At 40.1% G+C, this 19,939-nt stretch overlaps 1 protein-coding gene across 1 annotated transcript in view; it reads right to left on the reverse strand.

The window, feature by feature from the left end:
- Window positions 1-19,939, reverse strand: part of KCNG4 (potassium voltage-gated channel modifier subfamily G member 4) — a 36,005-nt gene that overhangs the window by 6,405 nt on the left and 9,661 nt on the right. Inside the window, exons 2-3 of the mRNA XM_072872799.1 lie at window positions 11,674-11,777; window positions 9,987-10,786 (exon numbers count right to left, since the gene is read on the reverse strand). Of these exons, the coding sequence (XP_072728900.1) occupies window positions 9,987-10,736 (750 nt within the window). The 5' untranslated portion in view covers window positions 10,737-10,786; window positions 11,674-11,777. The remainder of the gene's footprint in view (window positions 1-9,986; window positions 10,787-11,673; window positions 11,778-19,939) is intronic.

Consider the following 19,939-nt stretch of genomic DNA (forward strand, 5'->3'; position numbering starts at 1 on the left):
GTGTGGCTGAACTGTAGGTTTATATAGCCAGATCTATATATTTTTATAATCAAGAATTCAATAAATTTTGCTTTTTATTGTGCACTCCTTACAAAAGTTTGAGCAAGTTGGACCTCTGCAGCTTTCTTGCAGTACCTTTTTCGAAAGGATCGGAGTTTCAGGAATTCAGCACCTCTGAGGCCAGGACTGGCCAGGGTAATATGTGGTGGCTGAATCTCAGACCTCAAACGCACAGATGAGTTTTTATTCACTAACTGTGAATCCATGCTAAATGAACTTGAGATATGTGCCACTCACAAGATAAAATAAATAAGATAAATTTCCTGGCCAAGTGCCCTCTCAGTTTACCAGAAACATTAGTTAAGGCATAATGACATCTAGGATAATAAACAAAACCAGATCTCAGAGTTATGCTGCACTAACCTATCTTACAAGAGATATAAATCTCATCTAGTGAAAATATCTTTACATGCATCAATAATTGTAGGAATGCCCAGGGTGACTGAATCAGTTTCCCCTGTGGAATATGTATCTTGTCTATCCACCTTGTTTTTCAGATGCAACTCACTTTGTTACATTTGCTAGACAAGGAAAAAATTTCTTATTTATAGATAACTGGATGAGAACACCAAGGAGCTATACTTGTGCCTTCAGGGTCTTCTCTGTGCTGACCATTTGCATCCCACTTGGTTGCACTCTAAGACACTTTATCATTAATATATGCTCTGGAAAACTTGTTTTGAATCATTACCTGATCTGCCAATTAATTTCCTTTTGCCAAAGATTTACCCCAATACCTTTTGCAGCAGATATTTACCCTTTAGTCCATTGTAAGGTGTTTTTCCATAAATGCTGAAGCAAACACAAAACAGAGTGATAATCTATATTTTGCAAATCACACGCTTCAGTATCCTCCTCTTATAAAACTGTTTGAGGATTCTGAACACCTGAACCTGAGTGTGCCTGGCCCGTTAGCAGCTGACGGCTGTGTTGCATGTTGTTAGAAAGGGTTGCAGGTTTTACCTCTGGTCCCCTCACCAGTATCAACTGGAACAAATCTGTTCTTTCTAATCCTCTGCAGAGCACCATGGAAATCAGTGGCACCATTTTGATGGTAAAGTAGTGGCTGACTACTTACCAGCAGGCTAGCAAAGTTTGATACTTTTCTGAGAAGGGGTATTATATCCCTGCCTGCTCTGTATTGTGGCAATGGACTTTTCATGTTTTGTTACTGATTCTTAAAAACAAACCCCCCGCAAACAAATCCTTTTGAAGCCATTTCCAGAGTGTAAAAACAGGAACTGAAACTATCTGAAAACATCAGAGGGAGGCATGCAAAGTTTCTCTTAATCTGAGGAAAAATGGGGAAAGAAATCCTGTTATTCCCCTTCTATTGGAAGTGCAGTGCCGCAGCTGTGTTGGGATAGGAATTGGATAGGTACCAACTTTCTGCCCTTGATGTGACTGACTCTAAGTGGAAGTTCATTGGCAGCAATCTGAACGTGTTTTCCATGGTGTGTAACTCGGGATTTCACGCAATCTATAAATGGGGTGGAGTCTGAGATGTAAGACAGGCAAACCTGCACCATTTCTCATGATCTCCTTTCTACGGTTGCTAGTTAACACTGTTCATGATGATATTAGTGATTTTAAGCGTTTCTTGTATCAAATAATCTATTTCCTAGTTAAACGGAAAAAGTTGCACCAATGCTTGTAGAATGCTTTGCTAGTAAGTTCTGATAGATCAGTATATGGATTATTTCAGAATCACGTCATCCCTACAGAGATTAATATTTTCAAAACTTTAGAGAGGAAATCAACATGTACATCAGCAATATGTATATATGTTGCTTATACAGCATACTGGTGAGAAAGTCAACTAATATTATTTAGGAAGCCAAGTTGATAAAAGTCCTTGAACCCCACTAGAAGTCATGATTGAAGCACTGTATGCAAACACTGTTATTCCCAGGGTACATTTATGGAAACCAGCTGGCTCATCATCATAAAAGAAATGAACATTGGGCAGAAAGGATCTAAAACCTCTTCCCAGCTAGATCCACCCTAGGCGCAGTAGTGATTGCTTCCGAGTAAAGGCTGTTTTGGTGTTCAGTCACCCATACTAAACAAACAGTCTCAAAACAAAGCAGGGAAGGAACTCATAAAGCAATATGCTTGACTCTTCTTGATTCAGACTCCTGTTGGAGTCCTAAGGGAGAGTTTCCTTAACCATAGGACCTGGACCTGCTTAGCACTCTGTAGTCGAAGGATAGGCTGCCAGAACATCATCTTTCACACCAGAAACATGCCTGGCTCCGTGGCTGATGCAAGGTCACAATTCACATCTGCTAAACCTACCCTGGCAGGTCCAGATTTTGTTTGGCACATTCAGATACAGCCAGTTACTGCTCAGATCCTTCCCTCTGATCCACACGCTGTTTTGTGGACAGAGGCCAGTGTCCACTGAAGTGGCAGCAGATGGGATCAGTCGTATCGTGGGTATCCACCTCCCTTCTGCCTGCTTGTGCTATCCAACACTTAGTAGAGAGGCTTATCTCAGCAAGACTGCTCTTCTTGCAGTCTGGCCTTTTGGTCCACTCAGAGAAAAAACATTCAGCCTTCTGTGTGGAGGATTTAAAAGCAAAACTCACAGGAATTTTCCTCTCTATGCCCAAGGTTGACATTTCCTGGGCAGGGTGCTATTTTCCAGCCTTTTGCACTTCTCTCAAGATTATACATGGGCACTGCATCCTGGTCTACAGCTTCTCCCCGGGCAATTCCCTCTGCGGAAAAGAATACAAGCTAATGTAATAGTGGAAGAACAAGCTTCGGTTCTTGCTCTTGCCTGTCCACAAATCCCAGGCGGTGGGTCTGCAGGGTGAGCCTACAAGTCTAGAGAGTGCTTAGCAAGGAGCAGAGGGAGATCAAGGCCTCAGTGTAGGAACCGAGATACCTAACCAGGTCCCGGCTGTTCTTATCCCGGTGCGCAGCAGGAAATGAACAGATGCAGGGCAGAAATCCCTTTTGACTGTAAAATGATGATTCAGTTAGTAAGCATTGTGCCAAGCTGTGTTTCCTGCGTACCTGGAGCTGTGGGATCCAGCTGCAGTGCTGCAGGTACTGCTGAATCACTGCGACCGCATTGCCGCTATTATTTGAATAATTAAACCATGCTCTGCTGAATCAAATGATGGTTAGGGAGAACTTGAAATCCCTGTGTTATGGATCACTTCAGAACTTGGATTTATGGTTACAGACTGATTCAATGAAATCAAAAGGTTTACAGCCTGCTGAGAAAGAGACTGTAACCTGATTTACAGAATTATGAGCTTGTTAAAGGAGTGCTGCACATTCTGATCACGGAACGATTTCCCACCCACTTCACAAAGAAGCCTGGCCTTATGAAAACGTTTACTACAACTAGTACATGTGGGGAAACTAAACTAATATTGGGATTATATTAATGTGGACATTAGAAAGAACATAGAAGGAAATTGTTATCTCTGTATCCAACACACAATTATCTCCTCTGGGGCAGAAGTGTAGCTAATACAAAATATTTCAATTAACTTTTAAGCTTGGGTCCTTATTCTGCAAACACCGTGAGAATCAGTCTGAAGAATTTGAATTGGATTTAAACCAATTGGTGACCCCAGAGTGTTTGTGTTAGGAGAAAGATGTGGAAGCATTATCTTTTTCTCGTTTTCCCAGTAAAATTTAACAGACTGCATTTTGTAACTGTGAAGAACAATATAGTCAAAATGACAAGGTATTTATCTGGGACTTAGGAGGATGACCTTTAATTTCCAGTTTTGCTGCTGGTCAAATCATTTACCTTGTTACCGTTTCTTCTCTGCTTCTTTCCTCACTGCATTGTAAGGTCTTTAGAGCAGAAACTACTTGTTATTGTACCTGTGTAGTACAGGGCGTACAGCAGGGTTCCAAATATAGTTGAATCTGTTCTAAGGGAAAATACTAGTGCTAACAGGAGGTGCTGACACTGTGGGAATAAACACAACATATGCAGGTCATAGCCCTGATGCTGCAATGAAATTAGCAATTAGATTTGCTCAGAATTAAAATACCAGATTGTGAATTTGACTGCAGCAGTAGACTGAAGAGTCCTCAAAGACTTCCGTCATATTCAAAGAGGAAGTTCTAAAACACATACAAATTTGGGTGGTTGTTTACTTTTAATACTTGATGCGTTATTGCTACAAACTTGGAGGATGCATTGATTTCAAAGAGCGTTTTCCAAAGATAGAGTGCCTCCCTCAGAGGAAATGCCCATCTTCCCAAAGAAGGCATTTATTAAGCAATCATCTGTGCTGAACCCCTTGAGATGAGTCAAGTGAGGAAAGTAAACAGGATTTTTTCCTATTGTAAGTATTATAAACTTGAAAGCAGCAAAAGGGAAAAGAAAGCATGATTCCCAGTGAAGAACACATGTGCTGGCACATGGAATAGCAGTTGATTGACTGCCCATTGCAGAGCAGCTAGAACAGCTGGGTGTCCCCCAGGATAGCGTGCAAAGCCAGGAGACTTAGTGCTGTTGGGATACAGCCAAAACTGGATGAACATAGGGCAAACTAATAATGTCTAATTGTGCTTTCTGAACATTGGACCTTGTACGGGCAGAGCCAGCTTTTGAAAACCATGCAGAATCCCTTTACTCACTGGAGTGTCCAGACTTTCTAAAGAAAATTGTTTTCTATGGCAGCAAGGGTAAGCTGAGACACAGATGTTCAGCAGCGTCTACCCCCCACTGGTGCCCCTCTTTGGTTATGTAGAGCAGGGCTTAGGTAATGTGAACTTCACCAGTGTTGTACAGATTAGATTTAATGCTGAAATATGCAATTCTGTTTGCGGATGCTTGGAAAACAGTTACTAATAATGTGGAACTATGAAATCAGAGTCTTAACATAATGGTGCAATTTCAAGGTCAAAGCTTTTGATGTTACTGAATGGATATGCAAACCTCAAAAAAAGGCAGATCCCATAAAGCAATAATTTCTATAGATATCAAAGTCCCAGGCTTGAATATTCTGATTTCTGTTGTTTCACGGCTTCTTATTTCATATCTTCCTTCAATTGTTATTAATTTAACTAATTCAATCCATGAAGCAAATAAGTTAGCTGGATTCTACTGTGCCGAGTACACCTAGTAGACTGGGTGTTTTTGGTGCTTCAGTGAAGCACATTTTCCTATTTAAAATGCTGCAATATTTTCATTGCTGATCAAAATGGTTCAAAGAAATCAGAATTGTACTACATGACTAGATAATTTAGGAGAGTGAGTGTCCGCAGTAAGAGTCCTGATAAGTACCCAGAAAAATATCCTGAGCAGATGCAGTAAAACAAAAGCAAATCCAGCTTTATTTTGTTCCAAGTAATTTCAAGTCATATGTATATACGATATATTTATAGATAGGTATGTACACGTATGCCTTTATAGTCTTACACTTTAAAATGAGCATTAGAAGTGTTTCTGAAAGTCAGGATTTCATTAATCTCTTTGCAATAGAGCAAGTCATTCTGAGCCACGCTTTGTGTGATGTATGCTTGTGTTAGAAGGTAAGTTTGAACACCAAGTTACTGTGAAATACCCCTGCTTTTCAGGTATATTCTGAATATTGCTCCACTTCGATGCTAGTACTCCATACTAGTCATTGAAAAAGATATTTTTCAGCCAGAATCATTTTGCCCTGGCTAATCAGCTAGAAAATGCTTTTTTGATCAATATTTAGACCCCCTTATTTAAAAGCCATAAAAATGGTAGCCAGCAGTATCTGTCAAAATCTGGCTGTCATATTCAGTTTACCAAAGGTGATTGCTTCTAACAGTTGGCCAAATTACACTTTGATGAAGAGCCTTATCTTTGCAGATGTGTGAGCAGCAGAACTAGGTTTACACTCCTCTCAGTGACACTCTCCATACGGATTATTATCTCCTCCAGTCTCTCCCAAGTTCTTTGGGCTTTCCTTTAATAAGTTCACTAGAGATATTTAATGTTATCTGCAGGTTATAGGCAGGATTGGAGCTTTACGTTCTAATGCTTTTCTAATGGATTTAATGGCTTGAATACTGAGGATATACCTCTTGCAAGCTTATCTTCACATACTGAACTGGCTAGATACAAGTCCATGTTAATTTTGATAATTAATGCATTTAGCTGTGGCAGTGGTAACCCTGGTGAAACAAATATCTTGTTTGATTTTCTTTCTCTTCACAGTAAGACCAATAAATTGTTTTGTCCCCTCTAAAGTAAAATTACTCCACTTTTAAAGAAAATGTGTTTCTCGGCAGTTTCCTCTAGCGTACAAGCCAAATATGCTGGTTTTAGTATCATACAGACCACATCAGCAACATCAAACATTGAAAAACAGAAGCCAGGGCCTCCAGAATAATGGTGTAGAATGAAGAAGTCATTTAAAAATCATTCTATACATTAGGTACTGGGTTCTTTTCCTCTGTTCATGTTTTCTGGATTCCCAGTGCAACCAGAGACTAAAAACTTACTCTTTTAAAAGGAATTAGATTTCCACATATTCAAACGACCCCAGGAATGGGAGCTTTAAAAAAATGAATATTCTAAGTTTCAAGATAAAATCATTAGATCTGACAATACTGGTTGCAGCTTATGTTGGTTATATTTCATTAGATTATGCACAATATATAAAGCAATTACAAGCTTCTCAAGGTCAGTTAAGAGCAAATACAAAAATTAGGAGTAACAAGGTCTGACCAGTCACTGATCACTGGAGAAGAGAGGGAGAACAGGGAGTCCTAAATGTCATTTGACATATTCTAGAGTGTGTGCATGGTACCAATTATAATAACTCATTCTTTATTTTACTTTTGGCTGTATTCCTACCTTTAAGCTAACCCTCCCCTCCCTTTTCTGCTGCCCATAGAGATGGCTCCTTCCCTCCCCTCTGGTTGCCAGGGTGACTGGGCTTCCCTGCTGCGGATGCTCTTGCCTTGAGTCCTTGCCCTCCCTCTCCCAGAGACTGGAGTTTTCACTTTCCCTTGGATGGTGAGGACTCCTGTTTGCTCTTCTGCCTGCCCAGGCAGCTGTTCTCCCTTCTAAGCAGACCTGGCTTAGCAACTGCTAAAAGGACAAGTGATTTCATGTGCCTGCAGGGTGGGATCAGCCAAGCCTCTGAGTGAAGTGGAAGTCACCTTGTATTATTTTTCCTTTTTTTTTTGACTCTGATCCTTCTCCTTGAGCTGGAGTCCAGCCAGTTCTTACTCTCTTAAATGTGTCTGTGATGATGAGAAAAAGGACCCTAGAGTGGTACATATGCAGCAGAGGTAAAGCCTTTTTTATTTGTATTTCAGAATGGATAAATTCAATTTCCAGTGTTAGTGACATTGGAAAACGGATCTTTGCAGTACTTGTAAGCACATTTACGCATAGGGGTTTTGCCAAGCTTTAACTCAGAAATGAATAAACCTCAGGATAGGGCATCTTTGAATTCAGCTGTGGAATTACAGGTTGTTCAGAAACTTTATTGAAGGAATTTGACTGTTTTTTATCACTGAGCAAACAGATATCGTGTGATCTTTAAGTTTAGCCCAAAGAACCAAAATTTCAGATTCTGCGTGCCTGTCCCAGGTTGCTGCTAAATCTTGGAATCACTTTCAGAGGTCAGCCAGTGAACAATTTTGAGTTACAGATCAACGTAGACTTGTAATTTGCCTGGGTATGACTCAGCCGCAACCAAGAAGTAGTATTTTTATTCAGTTAAGTTATCTGAGTTATTTGTCCAGTTCTAGCTAAAATGCTCTTTTGAGATCCCAGTAAGAAACTCTTAGGTGTTGCAGGCTAAGAATTTTGGGAGGGAAATTTATGGAATTTTCCATCCCTAGGGAAAAATTTTCCATCCCTAGGGATGGAAAAACTACTATTTAGTTCTCTGCTTTTCCACAAAGCATGAGTATTTTGTCTTGTATATTCCTCTGTGTTTTCTCTGGCATAATTTTAAATGATTCAAATAATAGGACTTTTAATACTCTGTTCTGTGCTTCTGGGACACAATGACGAAGTGCATTAGACTGGTGCTCTTAAGTGTAACTTATGTAACGTTTCCAAATATTTGGACAAATGTGGTCCTTTGCTCAAGTTCATCCTTCATCCTCTCCTCTGCACTTTAAACATTCCATGTTTTGAGGTTGTTTCAATCCAGTTTGCTTGTTTTTAAAGTGGTGATATATATGCAAATGTCATGTCATCTGTGTTTTATAGGAAATCCAGGAACAGCAGCTACACTGCAGCTACCAGATATACTTATAACCCTCAACATGCTTCCCTTTCTAGCATATGGTTAATTATTTTTAAAATATACAACATATTACATCTAGCTGAGCTCTGAAACATTATGTGCTTGTTCTTTTGCATGAAAAGTATTTATAAAAGCTTTTTCTGCAGTGGTTGGGAAATTAAGATAAAATGCATGGGGCTACTTCCATTAACAAAGTTAGTAGGAAGCACTTGCTAGAGCAGAGTTTGTAATGTTCTTATATCTAGCTGTAAGAAGGATGTTCTATATTTAAAGCACTTCCTTGAAGAAGCATTGGAACAGTGTTACGGTTTTTCCTGCCAAAAGTAATAGCTGTGGAAGGCTGCAAGAGCACCAGACTTATTACTGAAAGGTAATAGTCTTCCTGTGCAAATGTAAGTTAATATTCAAGGGGTTAAATGGAACAGGAAATGATCTTAAATTTCAGCCTTCTGTGCAGTCCTTAGTTTTATTCAAAGACATCAAATATCATGACATATCTTCATCATGACTGTGCTGCTTTGACTTACTGCTTGAGCAATAAAATACATACAGATTTTTGTATCGTGCACACCACGCTGTGCCATACATGTGAAAATGACTTTATTCATCAGTACACAATACTCTGAAGAATGTCTTATCTTATAGCAGCGGTTGGGGCAGGGAGTTTGTTTGACCTGGATTTCCTCCACACTTTTGGAAGGGCAGTTTTCATTAAAAGTTTTCATGAAGCGCAGGATTCATTAAAGAGATTAGTCAAGGTTATTTGATTAATTTAGACATTACTACATCTGAAATAACTTTGGATTGTTACTTTCCTCGGTTTTATTACTAGAATAACAAATCTTTAAAATGCTGAAATATTCACAATGATGTTATAGAGAAGATCCTTCATGTATGATACAGGCTTGATTTATTTGCCCTGAATTAATGTGGATGACTTACCTGAAAAGGGTTTAAATGCAGTTAGCAGTTCAGCTAGTATTTGGCGTTACTCCTACAATATGTACATATATATGTGGGCAAATACAGAATTCTATTAGCATGGAATTATGATTTTTGGAGGCGCAGCTTTTAAGTATCAGTATCTGTGAAAATACTTCATCTGTCTCTCATCCTTTAATCTTTACGCAACTATTGAAATGTAAATTATAAAAATTAATGAATATTTCTTCCTCTTTAAAGATTTGACTGTATTATCACAAGGGAAGATACCTGGCTATTTTAAAAGTAAAGATGTCAGAGGAAAATATTTCCTGAACTGATGTGTCCAAACGAGAGATTGCTTGTAACTAGAGGGTAAAGCATGTTGAAGAGAAAACTCCACAATGTCAGTTTGAGAGTCTCAGTGCTAACAAGTTAATAACTTACACTACCAACTGCTTCTTAAGAAGGAAAAGCAATGCTGTATTAGAGAGCTGCAATATCTGTTCTGTCCGGAAGCCCTTTCCTGTATTTTACTAACAATTAGTAAAATACTTTGTTCACATTATTCTTAATTGAATATCACTTTGAACATGATAGAACTAATTTAAGCCATTGTTGCATTTTCTGTTATAGACCGTTTCATTACCAGCGACAGTTTTGAACCTCTTTGCTATGGATTTTCTGTATCATTTTAATCTTTTTAATGATGTATTCCTAGCAAGGCAGACAAATTTCTTTTAATTCTGTAGTTAGACCGGTTAAAAAGGGCTTACTTACCCTGTCTTCTTCAGCTCTTAAGTCTGGCATTGTGCTAACACAAAGGCTTATAGCTGTGGTGGCCACAAAGAGAATGGAGAGACAAGCAAAGACTTTGCCTGGGAGTCCTGACTGGGGATTTTCTACCATATCTCTGAGTCTGTTCATAAACTGTCCAAATTTGGTTTTCTCATCCAAGACACATGTAGCTTCTTTGCTCCTCCGAAGCTCCTCTTCTTTGCGTACCTCGGCCAACTCCTGCAGTTTTTGAAATAGTTTTCGAAAGCAGCAGTTCTCCAGGCTGGATTCCTCAATCCCCCAGTATCTCAGCTCCTCCTGAAAAGACAAGGCACACATGTCTCTTAAGAGCATCAGCTTCCCTGCTGCTAGAAAGCTGACAATCATCCCAAAAGCATTGGGGTTCCTGTCAAAGAAGAACTCATGGGTGTCTTCATCGTAATCGTCACACAGCTGAATTATTTCTTCATAGCTGCTGCAAAACTTAAGTTTGCTCAGTCTGGTCAGGGGAAATTCATCTAAAGTACTCCAAGGTAGCAGGTACTTGATGCCTCCAACATTTATCATGATCTCTGTCTTTAGATCGACTGCAGAGACTTGATCAGGATGGTAAATCCTCCTGGCTCTTTGGTAATGGACCCCTTTGACAGAAGGGGTTTCAACAGAGACAGGAAAGAAGTGGCTCAAGGAATTACAAGAAGTGTAGCTAATGTTGCTATAGTCTTGGTCACTGCCTCCGGAGAGAATAGGCATCTCTAAGAGTTCTCACTGGGACATCCGAAATGGCATCAGAGCAGGGTTATCTGTCAGCCAAAAGGTATAGGAAGGAGGAGAAAACATAGTAGAGGTTATTGCAAGAGAAAAGGTGTTTCAGGCTACTTTCCTAAATCACAAAATTAATGAGTGCCTCTTTTGTAAGTAAAAGTCACCTCTATGCTTCTTTCTGAAATCTGCAGCCTGTGAACGCGATTTGCTTTGCAGCCTCATTGGTTGTCTGGCAACACACAGACACAGAGGAGAGCTAAAGCCTCATTCATAATTATCGGGAAGGGTCGGATGCCTGCAAATCCAAATGTGAGCAGATTGGTCTCTTCTCCGAGCAGATCTCGGTCATCGTTAGATCGTTGTATTTTCCGGTGGTTGTCGCATTGCTTTCTTATTTCTATAAACCCTTAAATACACGCTAACTCAACTAAGCTGCTTAATAGTTATTAGAGTTAGAGCGGTCAATTACCTGCCATCAGCTGGATGTGAAGTTCTTAATTGCTTTAACTTGAATGCTCAGATTGCAATTCCTCTTCCTTTCTCTGCACGCCTGTTTTGCCTGCCTCTCAGGGGTATTGCAAGGATCAGCTAGTAGATTTTTGTAAAATGCTTTAAGAGGTAAAGTGCTCTATAAATGATGACTATTCTTATCAACTTGGTCTCATGTCACTGCAAATTACTGAGAAGATATAGGGAACATTTGCCCACCCTGGAGAAAACTTTGTTACACAGACAGAAAGCGAAGTATTTCATCAGCTCGGCGAGGGGGGGAGGTAATTGAAAGATGCCCCCCCCCCCCCTTCACTTCCCCCTTTCAGGAACTAACCTCTGTTTTTGTTCAGAATCTCTAAAGATTCAAAGGCAATTATTACCCCAAGTCAGTGAACTGCAAAAATTGCAGGGAAACTTCCCCGAAGTTACTTACCACCGCACCACGGGCTGCTGCCCGGTGCCTGGCTTCCCCGCAGGTGAAGTACACATGCCGCAAACGGATCAGCTGTCCTCCGAGTTACAATCCAGCAGAAAGACCTGGGGATATTTTACAGTATTGATTACATGAAAAATCACTATAGCACTCTGGAGATCGCAGTCTCTTTCCTCTTTCTCTTTCTGTCCTTCTTCCCTGGAAGGGGAAAATATTTGTATGTGTTCATATAATATATGTTGTACTAAAAGATCCTTTGCAAAGGAGACAGTGTCCTAAGTGGCAGCTCCTCTTCCGGACTCCTGGGGCTTCCTGGTGAAATATGCGGAGTGAGAGCTGGTGGATCCTGCCCTCTCCCTGTCTCTCCTCTGTTTCCCTTGGGACTGTCAGTGTGGTCCTGGAAGAGGAGGGGAGAGGGAAGGGGGAAGGGCTTAGAAATAATCTCTCCAGCATCACTCCGTCTATTCAGCAGGCAGCAGGCAGCAACTGGGTAAGAACATGGAGTACAAGGACAGTCTCCGACTAATGAGGTTTAATAATAAGTAAATTCTGGCAAACCTACTTAATAAAACAATTTCAATGTCTGTTAACTCCTTCCATTGTAGTCATACCACAGTTGCTTGCTCTGAAGACACCAGTCAAATTCCTCAGGAGCAGTTTCTATGCCCTGCATCCCTCTTGAAATTGGGATTTGCTCTTAGATATCCCTAGATGGAGAAGGAAGTTTGTTGGGTCCATGGATGCTGGGCCTCAGCATTTCTTTGGCTACTAGGGACGTGCTTGCCTCCCATAAAAGAAAGGGTCTCTGGCATGCAAAGAATAGCTGCTGAGCACTGTGTTTTCCAGATCTGCAGTGCTTTTCCAATAGCCAAGAACTTTCTCCTCTCTTCTTTACAGGTGATGGGAAATCACATATAATTCTTTTCTCACTTTTCTCATACATGGCTGTAGGGGGGCTGAACCTGCTGTAATGCTTTTGGGTCTGTACTGCCAGAAGGTCTTGGGCTGCCTCAGTCTAAAATTGGGGTGACATGGATTTGACCCGTATTCTACTTGCTTGGCCTCAGTCAGTGGGTTCAAGAAGCCTACGATCAGATCCTATTGACACATACTCTCTGTGGTACTCCCAAATGCAGTAAGAAATGCCTTAGCTTACGTTTATCCCCAGTGTGGCTGAAAGCACTGTACCTGAATCCTATTACTACGGAGGTGTGTGAATCTGTAGGATTTACATGTCCCACTGTGAGTATGAAGGTCGCGTGGAGAAGTGTTATGAGCTTGGATCACAGAGCTGCTTTTCTGCCATTTGCACCGTGGGTACAAGGTGCCGGTGGTGCCCGTTGCTTGCACTGTGCTGCTCTACCCTTGTAACCTGTGTGGGACTTGTGCACTGCTGAACTGACGCACCTCGGAAGTGGATGCTGCGGCTGTTTATCGGCGCTGAGCAATGCTATGGCACAGCCTAGGACAGGAAGCCTTTGCTAATTGGACTTTTTGGCACATCTCTCCTGGCCCACGTGGTGCCCAGAAGATTAACTTCTTATCAGGCTTCACCACTGGGGTTTTCACTCCAGTCCTAATTATGCCATCCACAGAGAAAGACCAGATAGATGCCTGAAGGCAACTGAGTTCTGGGAGCATAGCTCAAAATCACTTAAATCCTACCACCTTTGTGCAAGATGCAGTTTGCTCTGCCTATCAGTCTTTCTTATGGATTATTTTTGCAAAGAAAAAGCAAACCTGTTCTAATTAACTTTGGATGGATTGTTTCACAAAAGGATAAAACCAATTAGCATTTCCTTCCTACCTTCTGAAGTCCTTGTGTGGTGTTGTTAAAGGTTGTATTTCTCAAACCAGCTGACAAGAAGGGGAATAAATCCAAAGCAATGAGTAAATGTTGTACATAATTGAGGAATTTGAGTGTTATACTTATTTATCAAGAAATACATATATTTTAATTTTTAAGACTTCACTTCCAATACTGGGTACTCTAGTATTTGCTTTATTGGGATCTGCAGCTGTGTCTGTAGCTAGATCAGGACCTCATGGCTGGCTAGAAGCATACAAGTATCTGTTGGTCAGTCCTTAAGAGTCATCTGTCTTCATCAATGAGACAGAGAAAGGATAGAAATATTTTTATCTGAATTTTATTAATGGGAGATGAAGGCACAAAAAAGAGAAATACTTTATTTGGTGTTTGAGGAAGCCAGGCCCTGAACCCAGCTCTGAAGGTCTGAAACATGTAACTTACCCCCAAAGCTGTCCTTCCGCCCTGGCCAGTCTCTGCCTTCTGCTCTCCTGGACCCTACTACCATGTCTGTATGAGTAGTGGAGTATCTAAAACTATTAATGCTGACACCACAAAATTGAAATCTCTCCCCAGGTGGGAAAGGCATATTCCTGGCTCAATTCTAACCTCTGCTAACTTGTTTTTTCACTTTTGGTTTTTTTTTTGGTTTTCATAACTACTGATGTAGTTCTGTTAAATTCCCTTTGGATTTGCCCTATTAAATATGAAGTTCATAATCTTTATTCTCTTTTTCTGTTGTCTATTTCCCTTACAGTTTCTGGAATTGTGCTCTCCTTGTTCCTTAGCCATCTGGTCGTATCAACTTCTTTTACATGCCCTTTATGCCTTAAATGCAGTTTCCATATGCTTCATTTATTTGTTGACATGAATGACATTCCTGTCTCCTCCCTGTTGTTCCCCCCTTTTGTTGTTTTGCCATTCTACTGTAGTTTGTTTTAGATCTTTTAGATCTCACGTCCCCTTTGTACGAGGGCAACATGCTACTGCTGAGAAGAAAGCTGAGCAGAAGAGGTGGTTCTTACCCAGATGGCTCCAGGGACAAAGCATTTGCACACGGTTGTACAGCTCTCTCAGCTGGACTAAGCCTAGCCCTGTATAAACCAAGGTTAAAGCCTCAATCTAGGCTGTATGGTAACTGATAGTGTAACTTTTACTGAATTCAAATTCAAACACACACAGCAGAGATGTACTAGGCTGGCTTGAAACCTTGTGGGTGTGGCAATGCAGTTATTGTGTCCCTGTGAGACGCACAGGACAATGTGGTAAGAAACATCCATTACGGTGAGCAGATTTTTCTTACATAGTTCAATAATGAAATCATTCTCAGGACTAGTATGTAGGTATTGATAATAGTTAAATGCTGTAGAAGATGGGAAAGCCAGTGACATTCACTGTCACTTGCTTACCTCTGATTTCATCGCCTGTATTTTGTTCTCTGCAATTATGCCAGAATCCTGTATCAAGCAGCAGATACATACAGAATATAGATATACAGAAGCAAGCACTTTTTTCACAAAGCACATAATAAAACTGTAGAATTTATTGGCACGTGATGTTGTGGTGGCCAAAAGTGTGAAGTATTCAGAAAAGGACTGAGCAAATTTATGCGAGGAAGGTCCACCAGGTAGATCCAGCGTCCTGCACGGAAAGTCAGTAACCCACATATTGCTGGGCAGCGGGGAGATATTTTACCACAATGTATATGCTTGCCCTGTTCTGTTTTTTCCTAGATTTTTGATAGATGGTGTACATGGGGGCTGCACAGACCCTGGTGTGACCCTATGGAGATGTTCTTATGCTGAGAAACCTGAGGAGGGTGGCCTAGGCTCTACTAGTTTAGTCACGCATTTCTGGATCGATCATGCACTACTTACCTGACAGTATTTCTCTGTCAGAACAGCAAAAAAGAGCTGAAGACAAAACTCGGATTATATATGTATGTGCATGTATATATATTCAAGACTAATGATGTCTGTATATAATGGGCAATCTCACAAAGGGGTAGACTGTACGCTCTGGAATTGTATGTGCTTGCAGGTCTTCCAATCATTCTGCAGGGAGCAGGCATGTGATTTACTAAAGGCACTGTTGTCAGCCTTCCTTCCTTCCCAACTGGGCTTTTTGTAACGCTTAAATATAATACAAAGATAATTACTTTACCTGGCATCTATAACAGAAGATGCATTCCAGGCTTTTAAAGTCAGAGAGAAAACAAAAGTGTAAATCAAAAGGATTATTTAAGGAAATATGAATGCACTGAAAAAGAGGAGAAAAAAAAAAAAGAAAGAAATTCATTTTAAAAACCTGTACTATCTTCATTCATTGGCTTAGAAATTAGCTCAGTGCTGAATCTTCAGTTGGTGCAATTTCACCACAAAATTATTGGATGTTGTTTCTTTTATCAATTGAGTATACAGCCTTTTGTTTGTGAGGGCTAATTCTTCTCTAAGCCTCAGCCAATGTATAGACCTGGCCTTTCCCAGGTTCTTTATGTTTGTGCCATGTGAAGTCTTACGATAAATAAAATAATTTTTCATTTGCAAAACAATTGACATGGGATTGAAAAGAGCATTTTAACACTCAAAAATTAGTTTAAATGCTTCCAGTGTGTTCACAGGTGGTTAACACTTCTGGAAGTAATTGGATTTAGATAGCCTTGTTACATGGAAATTCAACATCTTTTCAGATCCATGTATTACTCATTGGGCATAAAGAATAGCTTGGTCTTCTTTTCTTAGTTTAATTATGACATTACACATTGCAAGGTAGACTTTCAGGATTTATGCCAACATTTTATTCAGTCCAGCAATGTTAGCTCCATGTTCCTGTTTATTTCCTCATAATTTGTCTTTATGGAGCAATAGAAATACCCTTTCTTGCCAAATGCCTGGTTTGTATGGGTAATTAAATTGACAGTAAAGGGCTGGATTCACCTCTTCATTATTCAAGTCTTACCGAGTTACAGCATTATTGATTCCAGTAGAATAATGCTGCAATCGCCCAGGAATATGTGGTAAATCAGGCAGTGGGTACCCTTGATTTGTTAAGCACTTTTATGATATATTGCTAGTTCATCCCAGCCCTTAGAAACCCCAGTCATGATCCATGCTCCTGTAATGCCATAAACTCTCTTGGAAGACTGAGTCACATATTGTTGGCAGTGTTTTATTCCTTATTTCCATCCTTGTCTTTGTAAAAGTTGTTTCTTTTTTCTCTGTTCAGTTTGGTGAAAGCCAAAAAGGGACACTTCTTATTAGACGAAATACCCGAAATACCACTAAAGCAAATGAACTATTTGGAGCATTTGTTTGCTATGTAAATGTAAAATAAGGTTCATGATATACAATGCACAAATTTCTGTGTCCTTTCACTTTTCTCCATGCATGAAGACTGAACCTAGGAATTAACTTCAGATAAGTTTCCCAAAGTTTTCTGTGCTCATTTCCTCTGGACGGTCTACAAAATTATACCTGTTAATGGACAGTACCCAAGGAAACTAATTTCAAATGGATAATCATTCCTAGGTCGATCCAAATGAATTTTGCATAAGGGCTGAATCACTTTGGTTTAAAAGGTTTTAGGGGATGAAAATGTTGTGTGGCATGGGCAGAGGAAACAGAGCTGAATGCCACGGCTTAGAGCTGAGTGCTATTATCTCTCCACATAGCAAGAGACTGATTAAGTGAGATATGCCCAGGTAATGTGAGAGTCGTGCTTTATAGGAAGACCATCTCAAATATTTCATAACCTGATCTGGAGAATAATTCCAGCCTGATTGCAGTTCTGGTGATCAGTCTTACTCGGAGCACCACAGACAAGTTGAGCTTTTTTCTGCCATCTCTGAGCACTGGTCCATTCGGAGGTGCCAAAACTTTTTATGGGAAACACATGCAACCTTCCCTTCCTTGAGTGCAAACCAAAGGGCACATCTGTCTAACTGCATCCACATCAGGGAAAAAATTTAGTCAGCATTTTTGACCTCACTGAGAGCCTAGCAACTGAGGGAATTAAAACAGAGTCCCTGGTCATAATCAGCATGAGGCTGTTGCTGATAAATGGAAGTTTTCTTCAAGAGTACAAACTTCCATTTTCTCTCTTACTCTGCAGGCAGATTGGAACTATACATTTTGACATTTCTGTCAAAGTTGAAAACATCTTGACAATGTAAAACCTTTGGTGAGATAAAAATTGGAAATTATATAAATATTTTTCTTACCAAGTGCTTTTCATTTCACAGTTCCAAAGCATTTATGAATCACACCGTTTTCATGACTGGCATTAAAAGTGTCATTTCAGTGATTCACCTCAGGATCATTGAAATACCACAAATATCCAATATATAGTATTGGGTACAGCTATACACGTATAACTTGTACTATTTCCAAAGACCTTCTAAAAACCTGATATGTGACTGCCATTTGAGTGTCTATGTTGGGGGTTTTTTACCATTTTCATGCATTTCTACAGTCAGTAACAAGAAAAATGATTAAGAGAAAGCTTTGCTTCAAAGAGAAGCTATCTATCTGAAGGGTATCTGCACAGGGATAGGTAACAGAAATTTTATCTGTGCCACCATGCACTAGGGAAAAATAACACCCGTTTCAGAATTTGAAGAGGGAAATGGGCAGAAGAAGGTGTTGCAAATTTGCTAGGAAGAAAAACTGAAGAAACACTTAACCAGATGTTTCAAGTAGCATGAGCACTGTTGTTATGTGCTGAGGAGAATGCTCACTCAGATGCTATGCATGTCTGTAAGTACCATTCATTTTGGAGCTCACAGGGTAGTGGGTATCTACCTGTATACATAGACACACACCTGACTCACTGTGCACACTAAAATGTCTGGCATCGGGAGATGCAGTATTGAAAGAGAAAAGGTAATATTGTGGTTACAATCCAGAAGTTCTTTGTTTATCTCCTACCGTTGTAAAATTCTTTCTTTGTCATCCTAGCATATCACTTAATATCTCTGTGCCTTGGTTTCCTAGTCATAAATCAAACAAATACAACTACTGCGATCTTGTAAGAAGAACTCTGTTTATAATACTAAGATACGACAGCAAGCTCCCCTTCAGGGAGAAGGACAGGAGGTATTAAAAAGTTGATCTTCGACTAACTATGCTGGAGAAGACTGTTTTTTAAAAGGTGGATAAGTTACTAGTAAGAGTGATTATCTAAAGTTATGTAGCTCAAGAATAAAATACAGCAATGCTTTCAGTTCTCAAATAGAAAGCAGAAACAGTGTTAAAATTACATTAGCTATGGTGACGAACTGCCAGATTAAAATGTGAATTGCTAAGCAGGTGAAGTGGATTGAGGTGAGGTGAGGTTGAATACTGAATGTTGTTGATTTTTTTTCCCTCTGCTGTTAGGAATTATTTCTTGAATCATTTAAAACTACTGAAGGAAGGTCTGAGAATTTTTTTATAGTTGTTACTGGTGAGATTGATTACTTCATCTTGTTTTTTCTAATACCATACTGTTCAAATGAATTACCATACAAATCCAGTTCTCCATTTATGATGCATTAAATGTCAAAAAAAAGAATCATTCCAATTACATTTCTTCCCAAGTCTTGAGACCTTGTGTCAAAAAGCAATATCCATAAAAGACATTGTTGTGCATATAGTACCACCCAGTTGTTAAAAAGTACCCTTAAACTCTTCTTAATAACTTAGCTAGTTCCTCATTGAGATCGGTATCTATTTTAATCAATGAAATGTTAGCCTCATTCAGGCTAAAATACCAAGATATGATTTGCTCATACTAGTATGAAACTAGTAGAAAGAGACTATGTGCTTGCATTGCAGTCTCTGCAAACCTGTGGGAAGATCCCCATCCACTGAGCTCTGAATAACTGTTTCACTTTTCCCTTTTGAGAGGAGAGAATTCTTCCTCGTTGTGCTGCTTCTGGGAGTTCCACCATCTGCTTTGGGGACAACTTTATTAGGCCGACACTGAGCATTTTTTAAAAGCCCACCATCAGGTGAGAAACCAAGCTCTTCCCTTGAACCCCCTTGTCAGACCCATTTTTCAATCCATCTGACACCACCTGCTCTTTGCAGGTTCATATTTCAAAAGTGAATTAAGAGCTGCAGAGCTGTTTTCAAAAGTAAGCCCTTGGTTCGCACTTTCCTCCCTACAAACTCTTTCCCTGTTTGTTTGGAAATTCACATTAGCAACCCAGGGACAGACCCCTCTCACATTCTGGGCTGCAAGGCTTCAGCAATGAAAAGCTTCAGTACTGCAAAACCTAAAGGATTGCTCGAGTTCCTGTCCTGCTGTCAACAGGTAAGTATTTTCCACTTTTCCGTGATCTCTGGCTGCTTCGTCAGCCCTTCTTGTAGAGGGACTTTTGGATTGCTTTAAGGTACACTAGAGAGCTGGCTTGGCATGCAACGGCACAAGGATTAGGAAGGTACAGGTGCCCCTTGTGAGCTTCCCCGCCTGAAGCTG

Source organism: Ciconia boyciana, chromosome 9, assembly GCF_034638445.1.
Source record: "Ciconia boyciana chromosome 9, ASM3463844v1, whole genome shotgun sequence".
In the NCBI taxonomy this organism is placed as follows: domain Eukaryota; kingdom Metazoa; phylum Chordata; class Aves; order Ciconiiformes; family Ciconiidae; genus Ciconia; species Ciconia boyciana.